This window comes from Eulemur rufifrons, chromosome 8, assembly GCF_041146395.1.
Source record: "Eulemur rufifrons isolate Redbay chromosome 8, OSU_ERuf_1, whole genome shotgun sequence".
In the NCBI taxonomy this organism is placed as follows: Eukaryota; Metazoa; Chordata; class Mammalia; order Primates; family Lemuridae; genus Eulemur; species Eulemur rufifrons.
Window position 1 is genome coordinate 30098995 of NC_090990.1, and position 17882 is coordinate 30116876.

General features: G+C 53.0%; 2 protein-coding genes across 2 annotated transcripts; one reads left to right on the top strand and one right to left on the bottom strand.

Moving 5' to 3' along the window:
* Positions 1–5751: 5751 nt before the first annotated feature.
* On the top strand, positions 5752–7968 carry GUCA2B (guanylate cyclase activator 2B). Its single transcript, XM_069477787.1, has 3 exons — positions 5752–5852; positions 6940–7126; positions 7857–7968. Exons 1-3 carry the CDS (start codon positions 5763–5765, stop codon positions 7916–7918), a joined length of 339 nt encoding a protein of 112 aa, XP_069333888.1. The 5' UTR covers positions 5752–5762; the 3' UTR covers positions 7919–7968.
* A 6162-nt stretch (positions 7969–14130) lies between these two features.
* GUCA2A (guanylate cyclase activator 2A) lies at positions 14131–15932 on the bottom strand. Its single transcript, XM_069477788.1, has 3 exons — positions 15824–15932; positions 14643–14850; positions 14131–14195 (listed from the first exon to the last, which is right to left on the bottom strand). The coding sequence occupies exons 1-3, from the start codon at positions 15896–15898 to the stop codon at positions 14131–14133; spliced, it is 348 nt and encodes a 115-aa protein (XP_069333889.1). The 5' UTR covers positions 15899–15932.
* Between the last annotated feature and the right edge of the window lie 1950 nt (positions 15933–17882).

Below are 17882 nucleotides of genomic sequence, written 5' to 3' on the forward strand. Positions count from 1 at the left end.
GTTGGGGCAAAAATTAGGTTCTGAGTTTCCTGGTGGCCATAGCAAAAATAGAACCATTCATGAGGTCACCCACCTCTCCAGAGAAAAAGCCAAGATTTCTTTGGGGAACTGCTGAGAAATCCACCACACTTTGCTTCATACAGCTCCCCCTACTGGGTCTTCCAGATCAACTCAGTTCATGTGTTGGACCCAATATCCTAATCCTTCTTTAAACTTGTCATCTCTGTTTTATTCTTTGATTAAAGTGATAGCTTAGAGTTTTGGCTCCACTTTCTGTCCACCTATCCTTTCTTGGACCCATTCCAATCAGACTTTCCTCCTTGCCACTCTTGGAATTGGTTTTATCAAGGTCACCAGTGACTTCCATGCTGTCAAATCCAGGGACAATTCTCAGTCTTCACTTTACTAGCACCAACCACGATGTTTGACCCAAGTGAGCATGTTCTTGCTCCTGAAACACTTTCTTCCTTTGGCTTCAAAGACACAAGTCTCTTTGTGGTCTCCATTGGCTGCTCCTTCTCCACCAGCTCTGCTGGCCCTTCCTGCTCTGCCTCACCTCCAGGTGTTGCAGCGCCTTAGCGCTCAGCCAGGGACCTCTGACTCCTGTCAGTCCCTCGATCCACTTTCAGGACTCTAAGTACCACGTACACTTGATGACCACAACACCTCTATCTGTGGCCCTCTTCTCTACTCAGATGTCAAACAGCCATCTCACACCTGACATGTTCAAACTATACTCTTGATACCCTTACCTGGCATGCTCACTCCTGCATCCCATCTCAGTAAATGGCAGTACCATTTCACCTGGAACAACCTTGGAGTTGTCCTGGTCTCCTCTCTTTATCCACCCTTTATAACCAAGTGCACAGAAAATCCAGTGAGTTCTGCCCTCAAAGGCTCTCTAAAATCCAACCCGTTCACACCATCTCTACACCCACCCGCATCCAAGCCGCCATACTGCTTTGTGGGCAGTGGCTCTATCTGTTTTTGTTAGTTTCTGTATCCCTTCTGCTCGCACATAATAGGCTATCAGTAAATATTTGTTGATTAAATTACTGAATGCTCCAGGGTTTCTACGCACACAAGACACAGAAAGGATTCCATTTCTCAACAAACAAATGTTTTCACAACCATAAAAATAACAAACATTTTTTTGAACACCCACCATATGCCAGGAAGATGCTAGATGAGGGGATTAAGGCTCAGAGAATAGGAAATTGGCCAAGGCTAAACACCTAGTGTTTGGTGGGACAGATATTTGAATCATACCCATTTATTCAAGTCATCAAGTATTTGTTGAGCACCAATTATATGCCAGGTATTGTTTTGGAAGAACAAAACAGGCAAATTCCTTATTCTAATAGAACCTACCTTGTAATAGAGAGAAAGATGCAAGAAATGAATTGTATATATGAGACAGGTGCTACAAGAAAGCAAGTTAAGAGAATTAGGAGTGATGGAGGAAGCTCTCTGTGGTGGGATGATCTGGAAAGATCTCTGAGGAAGTGGAATTTGAGCAGAGACCTGGGTGAAGTGAGGGGTGAGTGACATCAGTATGTGGATGAAGAGCAAAGGCCCCAAGGCAAATCAGCTTTGGCATGTTTGGGGGACACGAGGAAGCTGGTGTGGCTGGAACCCGGGGAGTTTCTGGAGTTGAGGCCAAAGACAAAAAGGGGTATCAAAAGGCTGTTGTAGGCAGAAGCCATTGGGTTTTACCCTAAGGGAAGTGGGAAGCCATTAGTAGGTTTGCGCAGGGGAGGAAAATAATCTGACTTAGATTTTAATAGGACCCCCTGCCCCCTGGCTGCTGCATGGACAAAAATCTGAAGAGGGGCAAGAGCTGGTACAGTGAGATCTATTTGGATACTTGCCATGGTTAATTCTGTATGTCAACTTGGCCAGGCTATGGTGCACAGTAGTTTGGTCAAATACCAGGCTAGATGTGTGGCTGTGAAAATACTTTTTTCAACATGATTAACACTTCTAATCGTAGACTTTGATGAAGGCAGATTATCCTGCGTACTGTGTGTGTGGGCTTCCCATCCGATCAGCTGAAGGCCTTAAGAGCAAAGCCTGAGGTCTTCCAAGGAAGCGATTCTGCCTCAAGATGGCAACACAGAAAGCTTGAGCTTCCCACCTGCTGCCTGCCCTGCAGATCTCAGACTCCAGACTGTAACATCGACTCTACCTGAATTCCCAACCTGCCAAACATCCCTAAAGATCTCAGACTTGCCAGCCCCCACAATCACGTGAGCCAGTTCCTTAAAATAAATCCATATAGATGACAGATAGATAGGTAATATTATAGAATAAGACGTGTGATCTCCTGTTGGTTCTGTTTCTCTGGAGAACTCTGCCTAATGCAAGGCTGTTGCAGTAATCCGTGTGACCATGAGAGCCTGGAACTTGGGAGTAGCAGCGGAGATTAGGAGACACGGTTGGAGCCTAGAAAGAGTTTGAAGATAGAGCCAACTGGATTTGTTAATGAATTGAATTTGGCAAGTAAAACAAAGAGAGATACCAATGATAATTCCCAGATTTTTGACCTGAGCAACTGGGCAAATGGTGGTACCATCAACTGGTGCTGAGGAGGCATAAATTAATGGGACTGGCACCGAGGGGAGAGGCCAGGGTATTGATGGCATTAAAATCCTTGAGACCAGCTAAGATCACCAAGGGTGTGATTATGGACAGAGGAAAGACTTCCAAGGACTGAGCCCAGTGTCCCTGGGGCAATCTAATATCTCAAGGTCAGGAAGAGAAGAAAAAAACAACAAAGGAAACTGAGAAGATGGGGCCAACGAGATTGGCAGAGAATCTGGAGAGCATGTGTCCCAGAAGCCAAGTGGAGAACGTACTTTATTCTAAGAAAGATGGAGAGATCAGCAGTGACAAATGCTGCTGAGGAAACGGGGCAGGGAGTGTCACGGGCTCCATGGGCAGGGAGTGTCACGGGCAGGCGCTAGGCAGAGACTCGGTGTGGAGAGAGAAGCCCAAACATGCACATGGGAAAACTGTCACCTGCCCTGAGTCGGTCCAGGCTGGCACGACAGCCACTTCCCACGTCCATAAAGAAGGAAGTGCTTTGATAATACCACGTCAAGGCTCGTAGGCTCATAGGGTGGTAGTGAGGATTTGTGTCTGTGACCAAGTTGGTTTTGATGGATGGTGGGTCATTCATGAAGAGATTAGGAGGCGGTGGATTGGGAAAATGAATTTGAGTCACATTAGGCAGATAGGGAAGTCACACCTGGTTCCCAGGGAAGACTGACACTGACACACAATGTGCTCTGGCTGGAGGAGCTGGGGGCAGAGGAGGGAAGGACACCATGGCCAAGGGGCCTCCAACCCCCACAGGATCTCTCCTTGTCCCCTAGATATGGGGCTGATGGGGGTGGGCTTCCTCTGGTGGAAAGAGCATGGATTGGGGTATCAGGCAGCCTCACGACAACTTCAAACGCTGGAGACTGCTCACATTTTTACAAAAGAGAAACAGATCACAGAGGTGGTGTCACTTGCCCAAGGTCTACAGTTGATCAAACCCAGCTCTGGAGAGAAAGGCATAGAACCAAGTCCAGCCTGCATAAGTCAGAGATCAGAAGTGTTCTAGCTGTAGTTTCAGAGATGGGGCTTGTCAGGGGTGTTCTATGGCAGAGAGGCGGGGAAATCACCCTCTACTGAATGTCCCCATGGGCCAGGCACATGCTGGGGAAACGGTCAGTCTGGGGACAGGGAAACTCACAGGTTGTATTTTACCTAACACAACCCCTATGAGATTGTTTATTTATTTCTCCTCTGACTGATTAAGAAATGGGGCTCAGAGAAGCTGAGCAATGTACCCTAGGTCACACAGCTGGTAAGTGCTGGAGTCTGGGTTTGAGCCCAGCTGTCCTTGCCTCCAAGGCCTGGGTTCCTTTTTCTGTATAACACCGCAGGCTAAGCAGGAGCAAGAATTCCAGATAGAAAACCTGCTCACCTCTTTCACTCCTGCAGTGACAACAACCTTGGTGCCTCATTGGGCCTCGGGCTACTCATCTGTAGAATAAGACCTAGCTACAAGATTCAGTGGGGTTATGCTTGTAAGACTGCCTTGTGCCCAGCACATAGTATTCAAGAAATGAGAGCTATTACTGTCTGATGATTATTTTCATTTTACAGATGAGAAAGCATGTAAGAGTCCATTAATTTCTTCATACTCTAAAGAGTAAAGGCTGCAGTCTGGATTCCAAAGTTCACATGAGCTTTTTTTCCATTTCAGTCCAAGATAAGAAAGGGGAAGATGGGCACTTCACGCAGGTGGCACACAGCAAAAACAGGAGATGGGTTGGTCCGAGTGCAGTGGTGTTTACAACTAACTGATCACAACCAGTCACAGATTCCTTTGTTCCTTCTCCACTCCCACTGCTTCACTTGGCCAGCCTTAAAAAATAAATAAATAAATAAGAAATTAAAAAAAAAAAAAAAAAAAAACATGAGATGAGATCCGGTTTTAAATAAAAAATAAAAAATAAAATAAATTAAAAAAAAAAAAAACATGAGATGGGATCCAGCGTGTGCCAGTAGGGTTGGTGTAAGGGAACAAGGTGGCATCAGATTTTAGCTACCAAGTTGGCGTTCCACCTTAAATGCCAAGACGGGCAAGCAGAGCCTCAAGTCAATGGCATGCTTGGGGAGCCTGCCACATGCCAGAACCTGAGTCTGGCAGAGCTGAGCTCTGGCACGGGCACTGTTTATAGCTGCCTGGTCTGGCGGGTGATATTGCCCTTGGAGACTTTGTCCTCGTCTCATAACCTCTGGTTACGCATTGCCTAGAAGGCAGTGGGTTATGCACTGCCCGGGGTGCCTGCTGCAGATGGATTACCCAGGGGATGCAGGCATGCTCAGGTAGGCCGCGCCACCCACCCCTCACAGCAACCTCGTGCAACGGGCTCTATAGTGCCCATTTGATGGAAGAGAAAACGAAGCCTCAGTCAGAGTTGGTGTGACTTCCCCAAGGTTACACCACTAAAGTAGGACTAGGATTGGAACCCAGGTCAATCTGTCTCCAAGGCCAGGGCTCTTTCCCCCGTGCTGGGTTAGGCTATTGGCTTCTGAAAGGTGCAGACCATGAGATGGATGGAATGTGGCTTGAGGGCACCTGGGCACAGGTGGGAGGTGGCACGCAGAGGCAGGGTGAAGGCCTGGGCAAGGGCGGGTCAGAAGGATGGTCCTTAAATAGAACTGGGGGGAGGGGTGGGAGAGATGTGGGTCCTGGGGCAGTGGGATCAGCCGTGTCCGCCCACCTTGCCCTGGGCCAGCCTGTCCGTCTGCATCCTTCACCCAGAGAAAGAACCGGGGGCTGACCGGGGCCAAAGACACTGGCTGGAGCCCCTGCTCTGCCACGGACTAGCTCCGTGACCCGGGGCAAGTCACTTTACCTCTTGAGCTTCACTTTCCCTGTCCGTGACGTGGTCTCCCTATCACTGCACTCACGTGTGCGGAAGGAAAGCGCTGTGGCCCACGGCCCCAGCACAGAGCCTGGCGCTAGGCAGGCACTGACGACGTGCGCGTACCAGGTTCCCGCGCTCGGGCTCCCTGCCCTCACCCCCCTAACCCCCTCCTGGGAACCAGCCCTGGGCTTGTCAGAGAGCCAGCCGCTGTCAACCCCACCCCACTGGCTGGTTAATGAGTGACCGAGATTCGGGAGCCTGGTCTATAAAGAGCTGCTAGCGGGGGAAGCGGCAGGAGCCAGGGGACGGCGCGGCGGGAACGCAGGGAGCGACATGGGCAGCAGAGCTGTGTGGAGGCTCTTGCTGGGGGCGGCTGTGGTCCTCCTGGTGCTGCTGCAGGGCACACAGTCAGTCAGCATCGAGGTGAGCCCCTCTGGCCAGCTGGCCCTTCACCTGAAGGTCCCCGTGGTGGTTGGCTAGGCTGGAGGGGGTGCGCTGGGAATTCGTAGGGTACGGGGCAGCACCGGGCCCAGGGCTCAGCCCGACACCCACCACCACCCTGGGACCGAGCCAGCTGGCGGGTGGGGCAGCTGGCGTCGATGGCAGTGATGATGGTGCTGACAATAGCAAAGCGCTGTTACTCAGCCCTGCCATCCTCAAAGGCCTGTGCTGTCACAGAGGTCAGAGTGTGGCACAAGACATGGACCCTGCCCTGGAGGAGCCCAGAAGGGGAGGGAGAGCCCTCTGATGCTCCCACAGATGTCTACATTCACCCCTAGATGGGTGGATGGGGACAGTTACCAGAACAATTTCCCTGGCAGGTAACCCTTGAGCTGACATTGCAGGGTGAGCAGGAGGGTGCCAGGCACAGAGGCCATGGCATGTGCAAAGGCCCTGGGAGAAGACAGCGAGGGGGTCGGGTGCCCTTCCAGGCGCCTGTGAGGCTGGAAAGAGTCCTGGAAGCAGGGCCTGCCTGCCATGTGGCAGGATGCTGAGCACAGCAGAGACATCTGTGGCCCTGCGTGTGGCATCCCTGACTCTAGGCAGGGCCTCCTTGGGTCCCAGGAAGGGTGCAGGAGACTCAGCCTCCTCCTACAACCCTGGCCTTGGGGCCCGGCCAGCTTGGGGCTGCTATCACCTCGCCATGTCAGCCCAGGGGACAGCACCTAGTTCAGCGAGTGTGTGCTGGCACCAGGCCCCTACAGGCCATGCCAGAGGAGGGAGCTGGGGTGTTTGAACCGGGGTCTGCCTGTCTCTAACGCCATGCCTGACCCACTGTGCTCCACTGCCTTGCTTCTTCTTCCTCTGCCAGCTCTGTGGCACGGTGGGGTGCCAGGGGTGTAGGGTAGGGGGAGACCAGACACCACCTCCCACCCCCTAGCTGCTCCTTCCAGTGTGGCCTGGTCTCTCCATGAGGATGAGGAAGGGCCCCAGGAACCCTGGGTCTCATGGCAGTGCCTGCCCCTGGCCAGATCTTGATTCCCTCCCATCTCCTCTCGCCTCCCCCTAGTACCAAGGCTTCAAGGTGCAGCTGGAATCTGTGAAGAAGCTGAGTGAGCTGGAGCAGCAGTGGACGCCCAGCCCCCGCCTGCAGACCCAGAGCCTCCTGCCTGCCGTGTGCCACGAGCTGGCCCTGCCCTCGGACCTCCAGCCTGTCTGCGCCTCCCAGGATGCTGCCAGCATTTTCACGGCCTTAAGTGAGCACCCCTGTCCCCTGCAGAACTTCCCGCCCCTGGTGGGTCTCTGCCCACAGCCCAGCCGCTCACCCCCGGTTGCTTCTGCTAAGCGCCCGGAGGCTGAGGACAGAGAGAGTGAAGGAACTCAGCCTGTCCCCACCAGGACTTCCTGATTTGGGCACTGCAAGGCAGACCTGCCCAGATCCCCTCAGTCCAGGGAAGTCCCTCAAGGGCTTCACAGATGGGAGGGAAGGGGGCATGGGGCAGACCCAGCAGACAACGGCGACGTGGAACAGGGGGAGACAGAGACGGCTCATGTCCAGGTGGAACAGGTCTGGAAGGCTTCCGAGAGGGGGAGATAGCCGGAACCAGGGGCGTGAAGCAGAGTAGGGCAGGAGAACGGAGCGACGAGCTAGCATTTACTGAGCACCTACTGTGTGCTGGGCCCTGTGTCTGTCCCATCGCCTGAATTCTGTCCCTGCAGCGTCCCTGTCAGGTTGATGCTGTCCATTTAGCGGACAAGAAAACTCCAGCACAGAGAGGGTGACTGACTTGCCCAGTCTCACTTCCTGCTGGGAGAGTGCCTGGGACTTGAACCTGAGCCTCTCACTCGGCCTCCAGCGTTTCATGCTCCCAGTCTGTGAGCAAGACACCACTCACCCCTGCCCGGGCCTTCTCGGCCACCTGTCCAGCAGCGCCCCTGGAGCCACAGGTGTCTGGGGTTCAGCTGACCGGCTTTCTCCCCACCCAGAGAGCATCGCTAATGACGAGTGTGAGCTGTGCGTGAACATTGCCTGTACCGGCTGCTTCTGAGATGGTCCTCAGTGCCCTGAGCCCACCCTGGACACCTTGCCCCCTCAGCGCACTGCAACGGCAGCCTGCCACCCCCGTACACGCTCAGGCAGGGCTCCCGGCCAGCGGGGTCATCACCACCCTGCCTGGGCCTGGGCAGTGGGTCTGCATCCGGATCGGACACGCGGTGGAGGAGAGTCAGCCACACTCCTGAATAAAGATTCTACTCCCCGAGCAGAGTCTAGGTGTCCATCTGTCCATCTCCAGGAGCCACGGGTGGAGCTTCTGGGGCTGCTGGGTGGGCTGAGGGGAAAGGTTAGACTGAAAATACCAGGCGGGAATTTCCCTGAAGTTTCCAAGGCCCGAGGAGTCGATTTCTTAGACCCCATTTCATACTGGAGGGAGCCCAGGCTCAGGGCGGGAGTGAGGTGCCCGGGACTGCAGAGCTCAAGGCCTCCCCGGCTTCAGAGCAAGAGCGTCTGTGCTCCTGACCTGGGCGTGGGCTTGGGCTGGGCAGGAGGTGGGACTGGAGGGGTGCATGAGGGAAGGCTCCCCTGAGCCCCCTCCCAGGCCATCATCGGGGCTGACTCTGCCTCGGGCCTCATCCTCACTCCCTGAGCCCCCTCCTCCCAGCCCCCCGGGGCCATCTGGTCAGCTCCAGTGGGAGTCCCTTCCTCTTTCTCTCCATCCTGAGGAATATTAATGATAATAGTAACAGTCAACATTAAATATTTGCTATATCTTAGACACTATTGCAAACACCACGTAGTAACTCATAGAGTCCTCACAACCATCTGAGGAAGTAGACACCATCACCGTGGCCATATCCACTCTACCCGTGAGGACAGTCAGAGAGAGACACATCACTAGCCCACGATCACAGATTGAGCGAAGTGGCAAAGCAGGCTGCCTCCCGGGACGTCCAGACCAGAGTCCATGCTCTGACCACCATGTCCCTGCCCTTCCATGTTGCTGGGCTGGGCCAGTGCCGTCTAACAGACAATGGTGCAGCCACTGCAGCCTCGCCGCCATCCTCGGGGGCTGAACTCGGGCCGGGAGCCATGCCGGGAATTCCCAGGAGCAGGGCCTTTCCAGACAGGGCTCCTCCTCTGCCTTGGTCCCAGGCAGCCAGGCAGGAGGAAAGCTGGGGCCAAAGGGGCTGCGCCGCCTGAACTCAGCCCCCCAAGGCCACCGTGGGTGCCCCAGACGGCTGCCCTCCCTGACTGCCCCGTTCTGCTCAGGAGTCCTGCAGTCTCCTGGCTCCAGATGCTTCCTCACTCTCACCCCCAGGCCAGGCTGGCTGGGGGCCCTTGCGGTGCCTCCTGTGGCTGTCTGGGCCCACTTCTCACCCCTCGATCATCACTCGCCGGGGCCCTTATTGCACCACCCTCAGTGAGGCCACAGCTCCCTTCCTGGCCCTGTGTTCTGTGGGTGTTCTATGCCCACCATGCCAGAGGAATACCCCAGCACCGCTCTGACGGTGACCCTTACCCTTCTGTGGCTCCTCTGTGCCACCCCTCATGTTTAACTGCAGCCCATGCACCACCTGGACTCATCTCCCATTGCTCCTACAGCTACGCCGGCCGCCCGCCTTCCTCGTGGAGATGGCAATAGGAACAGCCACGGACTGAGCCCCTACCATGTGCCAGGTGCAAGGATGTGCCGCTACACAGAAATAGTGACAGTAGCGGCTTTGACAAAGTGCTCCCTATGGGCCCAGTGGAGTCCCCTCCTCCTCCTCCCCTCCCTCACCCCTCACCCTTCCTTCCCCCTCCCTTCCCTCCCCCTTCCCTCCCCCTCCCCTTCCCTCCCCCTGCCCCCGCCCCCCTCTCCCCTTCCCTCCCCCTCCCCCTTCTCCTCTTCCTTCTCCTTCTTTCTCCTTTCTTCCCATTTCCTCCCCATCCCAGCCCCTGGTAACCACTATTCTACTTTCTGCTTCTATGAATTAGATATTTTTTTTTTAGATTTCCCATTTAAGTGAGATCCTGCAGTATTTGTCTTTCTGTGTCTGGCTTATTTCCTCCAGTTTTATCCATTTTGTCACAGACAACAGGATTTTCTTCTTTCTTCAGGCTGAATGGTATTTCATTGTGCACATATACCACATTTTTGTTAGCCATGCCTTTGTTGATAGACACTAGGTTAATTCCTTATCTTGGTTATTGTGAATAGTGTTAAAATAAACATGGGAGTGTACATATCTCTTTGACATACTCATATCATTTCTTTGGATATATACCCAGTAGTGGGATTGCTGGATCGTATGGTAATTCTATTTTTAATTTTCTGAGGAAACTTCATACTGTTTCCCATAATGGCTGTACTAATTTACATTCCCACCAGCAGTGTGCAAGCATTCCCTTTTCTCCATATCCTCTCCAACCCTTGTTATCTTTTGTTGGCAATTAATTAATTAATGTTTTTGAGGTGGGCTTTGACTGTGTTGACCAGTCTTGTCTCAAACTCTGGGCTTAAGTGGTCTTCCCACCTCAGCCTCCTGAGTAGCTGGAATTATAGGTGGGTGCCATTTTGCTTGGCATCTTTTGTTTATTGATAAAAGTCATTCTTAATAGGTGTGAGGTGATACCTCATCATGGTTTTAATTTGCAATTCCCTCCTCACTAGTGATGTTGGTCCTTTGTATGTCTTCCTTTGAGAAATGTTTATTCAGGTCCTTTGCCCGTTTTTTAATGGAGTAACTTGTTTTCTTGCTAATAATTTCCTTATATATTTCAGACATTAACCCCTTATCAAATGTATAGTTTAAAATATTTTCTCTCATTCCAGGGGCTGTTTTCATTCTGTCGATTGTTTCCTCAGCCATGCAGAAGCTTTTGAGTTTGATGCAATCCCTTTTCTCTATTTTTGTTTTGGTTGCCTGTGCTTTTGGGGTCATATGCAAGAAATTTTTTGCCAAGACCGATGTCAAGATTTCCTCCTGTGTTTTTTTCTAGTAGTTTGTCTTTGTTTTTGAGGTGGAGTCTCACTATGTTGTCCCAGCTGGCCTTGAACTCCTGGGCTCCAGTGATCTTCCCACTTCAGCTTCCCAAGTAGCTGGGACTATAGGTGTGCACCACCACACCCAGCTTCTTCTGGCAGTTTTACAATTTCAGGTCTTAAGTTTAAGTCTTTAATCCATTTTGATTTTATTTTTGTATATGAGGTGAGATAAGTGTCTAAATTCATTCTTCTGCATGCCCCAACACCATTTATTAAAGAGACTGTCCTTTCTCCATTGTGCACTCTTGGCACTTTTGCCAAAGGTCAGTTGACTGTAAATGTGTAGATTTATTTCTGATCTCTTTTTATTCAGTTCCATTCCATTGGTCTCCATGTCTATTTTTGTGCTAATGCCATGCTCTTTGATTACAACAGCTTTGTAGTAGATTTTGAGGTCAGGTAATATGATACCTCTAGCTTTGTTCTTTTTTGCTTAAGATTGTTTTGGCTATTTGAGGTCTTTTGTGGCTCTATATGAATTTTAGGATTGTTTTTTCTATTTCTATGAAAAATGTCATTGAAATTTAATATCCTAACTCTGGGCTGGGTGTGGTGGCTCACGCCTATAATCCTAGCAATCTAGGAGGCTGAAGCAGGAGGACTGCTTGACCTCAGGAGTCTGAGACCAGCCTGATCAAGAGTGAGACCCTGTCTCTACTAAAAATAGAGAGATTAGCCAGGCACAGTGGTGCATGTCTATAGTCCCAGCTACTCAGGAGGCTGAGACAGGAGGATCTCTTGAGTCCAGGAGTTTGAGGTTGCAGTAAGCTATGATGATACCACTGCACTCTAGCCTGGGCAACAGAGCAAGACTCTGTCTCAAAAAACAAACAAGACAAAAATAAATAAATAAATAAATAATGTCCTAACTCCGGAGCCAGACTCTATGGGCGTGAAACCTGACTCTGCCCTTTACTCCACCACACATCTCATCAAATCCCCTAGCAACCCTGGGGTGCTGGATCTGTTATCCCCACTTTCAGATGAGAAAACCAAGTCTCAGAAAAGGACGCACAGCTTGTGAATAACACAGTCAGGCTCAAACTCAGTCCTATTTCCCAGGCTCCACACTGTCCTGACTGAACCATTCCAGTCCCTCTGCGTGTACATGTAGCATCTCCACCTTCTGCAATACCCTCTTTCTCCCTACTTCCACAATGGTTTTCAAATTCTATCCACCCAATGCAAATTCACTCCCTTCTCCCCTTTCACAAAGCCTTCCCAGATCTCAGCCAGAAGAGACCTTACCCTTTGAATTCCGAAGCCCAGGAAATCCTGCCTGAATCCCTCTGTGGCACTTCCCCTCCGCCACCACCCCTACCTCCACCCCCCCTTCAACAAGGACCCTGGCTGCCTCCTCGCTCCTCCTTGCCTCTGCCCTTGCTCATTGGGCTTACTTCCATGCCTTACCTCCTCAACCCTGTCTGAACCATTCTAAGCCTGACGCTAGTCCCCCTTTGTCTGGTTTGTTTATTGTTTATTGAATTCCTTTTATGTTTGTGTCAGGCCTGAACTGAGGGCTTTACAGGCATTATTTCATCCAGCCAGGGAGGCAGAAAGTATTGGTGCCCCAATTTACAGAGGGGGAGACTGAGGCACAAATAAGGAAGCTGACTTTCCTAACATTACATAGTGCCTGTGGCTGAAGCCAGGGCCAGGACCACATAGCCCTTGCTTTTGCCCTGCCCATGTTATATCCTCATGCTATCATCCATGTGGGTGGACCTCACCAGCTTTGGGGGTCAGAGAGGCTTCCCCAGGCACAGAGGCCATTACAACAATAAGATGGCCAGAGTTGTGCAAAGGGTGAGGATGATCAAAGAGCCCAGAGAGCACCTAGGACAGAGTGGGAATGTTACTAGTGAGTGATCATCCTCGGTTCTTGTGCTTGGAGACAAACAATTGAAACCAAACACCAAAGCAGCAAAGCAAAGTGAAAGAAGTTTATTAAGCAAGTACACCTCCAGACATGGAGGAGAGTGTCAAGAAAGATCAGGTGATAGTACACTCCAAATGAGGGGTAAGAGTGGGCACACATCCCAGCAGACAGTGGCCCTGGGGTCTTACTGAGTCTCTCTTTTTCTTTCTTCTGACTTCCTCATTCTTGTGTTGCCATCTCCCTGGCCAATGAAAATGTTATCTCCTCCCATCTGTGGGGCAGGGGAGCTTTTTACTTTATTTGTTTAGACCCAGATGTGTCATGGCTTCCAAAACCCACTGGGGGGGGAGGGGGTGAAGCTGCAATGCTAATTTATGGTAATGATGGGATAATGAATTCAGAGTCATTTGAGGACATTCTTGCCCTCCATCTGCTCAGGCGCCTCCCATGGGACTTTCCCCAAACCCTGGCAAGCAAGGTGTATCTACAATGGGTACAATCGCAGCTCAACAATAGCTTTTGTTTTCATTGATCGGTAACCCTAATTTTGTTCGCATTGTTCTGTGCCACCTGTGTTCCCTTATCCTAATCGCCTGCCTCAGGAACACTAAGACTCTCCCTGGGGAGATCAGGAAGATGTCTTGAGCAGAGGCCATGGAGCAAAGCCTTGGAGCCTGAGTGGGAGTTTCTGGCCAGGAGTGTGGGAGGAGGAGGAGTGCAGAGGAAATGGCAAGAGGTGTGGTTTGGGATGGGGTCATGGGGGAGGGCAGGAGGCCATGCAGGCGTGGTCAGTCAGTGGCAGCCAGATCCTGAGGCACCTTGAATACCCAGGAGCTTGGCACCAATCTCCTGGTGGGTCGTGTATGTGTTGGTTGTCCTAAACAGCTCAGACAGGCTCTTGTGCTCACACGTGGCTTAGTGACTTTGGTAATCCCACCAGATGCCAAAGAAAAGCAAAGCCTCCCCCCACCCCCCACTGGTGGTCCGGAGGTTCAGGTTCCCTCCATGCCATGATCCCATTCTTAGCAGGGGGATTGGGGTCCTTCCACTCAGCATACTAAATCCCAAGCTTCCCAGGGCAGACTGATGGGTGAAGGAAGAAAGGAAGGCAACACTAGTACTCTGGAATCTGATTTATTAGCTGAGGGTGGCAATGCATCTTGCAAAGGTCAATGTCAGGGCGTTGGGTCTCCAGTCACCTAGCCCCCCCACTCCCAGCTGCTCTCTCTTCACTCCTTCGTTCTGGGCTAGGGTAGGGCTGAGCTTCTGTGAGTGGGAGTATAGTAGGCGGCACCTCCACCAGAAGGGCGGGCTTCCCTGCGGGGAAGGGGAAGAAGGCAGCAAGCAAGCCGCCCTAGCATCCGGTACAGGCAGCGTAGGCACAGATCTCACATGTGCTCGGGTCCGCAGCGATGGCCTCTGGACAAGAGAGATGGGCCTCGTGAGAGCCAGCTTCCCCTCCCCCATCTCCTCCTGCCTCCCTTGAACCAGAGCCTGGACGTCTGCCACTCAGCCCCCAGGAGAATCCCAGCAGGTCTGTCCTGTCCCACCCACTTGGGCTTTTCACCCCAAACCAGGGCACAAGGACAGCTCAAGCCAATCAGAGCGGAGATCCTACCCAGAAAGGAGACACAGCTAAGACCAGATAAACCAGGCGCAGTGCTACCACCCACCAGTCAGAGTGAAGCCGTTCCTAAGCCTCACCGGTTACAATTTAGAATTATTTGAAGTAGAGTGCTCAATAGACCCACCAATCAGAGCCAAGCTCTCTAGTCTGACCACTCAGAGCCGAGCCCCTCCTCAGAATCCTACCAATCAGAGCACAGTCTTCTTCAAGCCCCGCCAATCAGAGAGGAGGCTGCTCACCCATCCTCTCAAGGATCTCCTGGGCGTTTGGCTCCTCGCAGAGAGGCTTGAGTTCTTCTGGAAACTCCAGGTTGCTACAGAGAACGGGAACCACAGATTCACCAGGCGTGGATGTAAGCTTCCAGAATTTCCCACTCCTGAGCTCCTGGGGCTCCCGGAGGCCTTTGAGCTTCTTCACTGACTCCAGAGAAAAGGAGAAATCTCCATCCTGAAAGAGACAGGCCAGAGCGAGGGCCAGGCTGCAGCCTGCTTCCTGGCCGTGTTCCCGGGCATTCGGGAACCAGCAGCTCCCCCGCGGGGCAGCGTGAGGGCAGAGCTCAGGCCTCCCACCCTGGCTTTGCTCCGTGACCCTGGGCGCGCTGGAAGCCGCAGGTTCTGCATGCTCCCTGAGGAATGGAGAAAATGGGTGTGACGCGCCGGGGACACGCTAGATGCCTAGTGAGCAGGAGCCAACGTGCTGATTTTCAGGGAGAGGCGCGGGCACCAGCACCCAGGCATCACAGCTCCACGTGGCCACACCTGGGTTGTCTCCCCCCGCCCAGAACGGTTCTGGCTGATCACTGGGCCCCAGCTCCGGCCTGCCGCCTGGTTTTTGTTTGAGAAGCAATAAAAGGCCCCAAGGATATGGCTGTGATAGACAGCAGGGCCCCTGCTGAGTGCCAGCCTGGCCTCCGCCTCGGCAGTGGGTGCGCGCACCCGTCAGGACCTCCAGGATGGCCACGCGGTTCCTGGGAGCCAGACGGATGCTCTGGCTGAGCACAGAACAGAGAAGTAAGGGCTGGATTTAAACCTAGCTCCTTCACTTCCCAGCTGTTATGGAACCTTCGCGAGGCTCAGTTTTCCTCTTCTGTAAAATGGAACCAATAATCCCTTCCTCCCAGGGTGATGGTGGGGCTGCAGCAAGGTACTTGGGGAAGAGCTAGCACATGGCAGGCCCTCAGGAAATTGGCCACCGCCCACCTTTCCCAAAGGTTCTCTTCTCTCTACCTGGAGTTCTTTCTTCTCCAAATTTGAAGGGAAAGGCGTGTGTGTCAGGACTGAGAAGGGGGTCCCTGATGAAGGCCAAGCCTCAGAAACACACCCCCACTCCAACCCCAAAGAGAGGGTGCTCTCTCAGGGGACAGGCCCTGGGCACTGGAGGCAGTAAGCCGGATGGGCTGAGGGAGGCATGGAGGACTCACCTGCACAGTGACCCCCTCTGCCAGGGCGGCCCAGGCCCCGAGGAGGCAGAGCATGGAGAGCAGGAAGGTGTTCATGGCAGTGGTACCAGGACAGAGGGTGGCCGGTTCTGGATGCCAGGGGGAAACAGTGGGACTTTTAAAGAGAGCAGGGTTACTGAGTAACCTGGAGCCCCTGTCACTCTCATCTGCTCACCTGTCAGGTCTCATCAGATAAGGTTCAAGACAGCCTTGGGAGATAAGAGCCTGGCGGGGGCCAGCCCCTCCCTGGGGACCCACTTTGACTCACGGCTGGACTGGGTCTTTTTTTTTTTTTTTTTTTTTTTGAGACAGAGTCTCACTCTGTTGCCCAGGCTAGAGTGAGTGCCGTGGCGTCAGCCTAGCTCACAGCAACCTCAAACTCCTGAGCTCAAGCGATCCTCCTGTCTCAGCCTCCCGAGTAGCTGGGACTACAGGCATGCACCACCATGCCCGGCTAATTTTTTCTATATATATTTTTAGCTGTCCATATAATTTCTTTCTATTTTTAGTAGAGATGGGGTCTCGCTCTTGCTCAGGCTGATCTCGAACTCCTGAGCTCAAACGATCCGCCCACCTTGGCCTCCCAGAGTGCTAGGATTACAGGCGTGAGCCACCGCACCCGGCCTGGACTGGGTCTTGCATTCATTCACCAACCATGTACACTTGTTCTGGGTGACTGTTCTGGACCAGCCCTGTGCTGGGTGGGCACGCAGACCCTGCCCTTGAGGAGGGAGGCCCAGACCCAGACCGGTGGCCACTCTGGGTGGTTAGGGTGGGAGGGGACAGGGCGGCTCTGGGGGAGGGGAGTATGGAGGGGCCACCTCACACACCCTGGGCAGGGTAGTTCAGGAGGTTTCCCTAAGGGGGTCATGCCAGCACTGAGTCCTGGAGAATGGGTGGACATTTTCTCAGGGAAGGAGCTGTTGTAGAAGGCCATCTCATGCCAAGGGTGTCGCTCTCAGGACAGCCAGGAGGCGAGACAGACGTGGAATATTCGGGGAAATGTGAATAATTCAGCCTGGGCGGCAGGGATGGGTTGAGGTAGATTCAAACGGCAGAGCTGAGGCTGCAGACCAGGTGCCAGGCTTGGCTTCTGTGACTTTAAGGAAGGCCTTGGCTCTGCCATCCTCAGGCCTAGGTTCAAATCCCACCTACTGCCCAGTTGTGATGTGCGTGAACTTGGACAAATGTCTTCCCTTCTCCGAGTCTCATTGTCCCTTATGTCCTCTGTGGAGATTGATGTGATACCTACCTCTTTGGGTAGGTATTATTGTTTTGAGGATTAAGCAAGGTTTTTAAAATGCTCGATGCCTGGCACACAGAAGGCGCGCAGCAGAGGGCCATTCTGCTACTACTTTTAGCAGCAGCAACAGCTGCTCCTGGTCCCCCTGGTGACCCCCTGCCTGTCTGACCCACAGCGTGTCCTCATCCTGTGCTGGTCCGGCTGTCCTGTCTGTCCTGTGGCCTCAGAGTGTCCTGGAATGAGCTCCCCCCGCCCGGCTCCCTGGCCCAGGATCCACAGATCCTGTCTGGGGGGTGGGGAGATTGCTTGGTGTGTGCCTGTGCCCCTCTGGCTCCCGTTAGGACCGTGCCCCCCGCCCGGTGTGTTCACTGTGCTCTGTTGTGAGTGGGGTCCCCAGTACACTGGAGAAACAGTAGCCCTGGGACCTCCATCTTTCTGCTCTGCAAACCTGGCTGGATGGCAGGACGGCTCGGGCAGGCGGAGGGCGAGGATCCCTGGGTGGGGACAGTCAACACTGAGGAGCAGCTGGAGGGAGCACAGCCTGCGCCACCTAGGCCGGTGCTCAGAGCCAGGCCAGACTTTCCTCCCCTTTCTGGGTGTGTGTGTATGTTAACAGGTGTGTGTGTATGTTAACAGGTGTGTGTGTCTGCTGAGGTGTGTGTATGTGTATGCACCAAGGTGTGTGTATATACACACTGAGATGTGTGTGTGCACGTGTGTGTATGCTGAGGTATGTGTATATACGTTAAGGTGTGTGTGCACATTGAGTGTGTGTGTGTATACCGAGGTATGTGTGTG

What these genes read in the sequence shown, in the direction of transcription:
- GUCA2B (XM_069477787.1), top strand. Translation starts at nt 5,763, where the DNA reads ATGGGCAGCAGAGCTGTGTGGAGGCTCTTGCTGGGGGCGGCTGTGGTC. An exon ending in CACAGTCAGTCAGCATCGAG is followed by an intron (nt 5,853 to 6,939) that starts GTGAGCCCCTCT and finishes GCCTCCCCCTAG; the next exon opens with TACCAAGGCTTCAAGGTGCA. An exon ending in CAGCATTTTCACGGCCTTAA is followed by an intron (nt 7,127 to 7,856) that starts GTGAGCACCCCT and finishes CTCCCCACCCAG; the next exon opens with AGAGCATCGCTAATGACGAG.
- GUCA2A (XM_069477788.1), bottom strand. Translation starts at nt 15,898, where the DNA reads ATGAACACCTTCCTGCTCTCCATGCTCTGCCTCCTCGGGGCCTGGGCC. An exon ending in CAGAGGGGGTCACTGTGCAG is followed by an intron (nt 14,851 to 15,823) that starts GTGAGTCCTCCA and finishes TGTCTCTTTCAG; the next exon opens with GATGGAGATTTCTCCTTTTC. An exon ending in GGAGATCCTTGAGAGGATGG is followed by an intron (nt 14,196 to 14,642) that starts GTGAGCAGCCTC and finishes TCTCTTGTCCAG; the next exon opens with AGGCCATCGCTGCGGACCCG.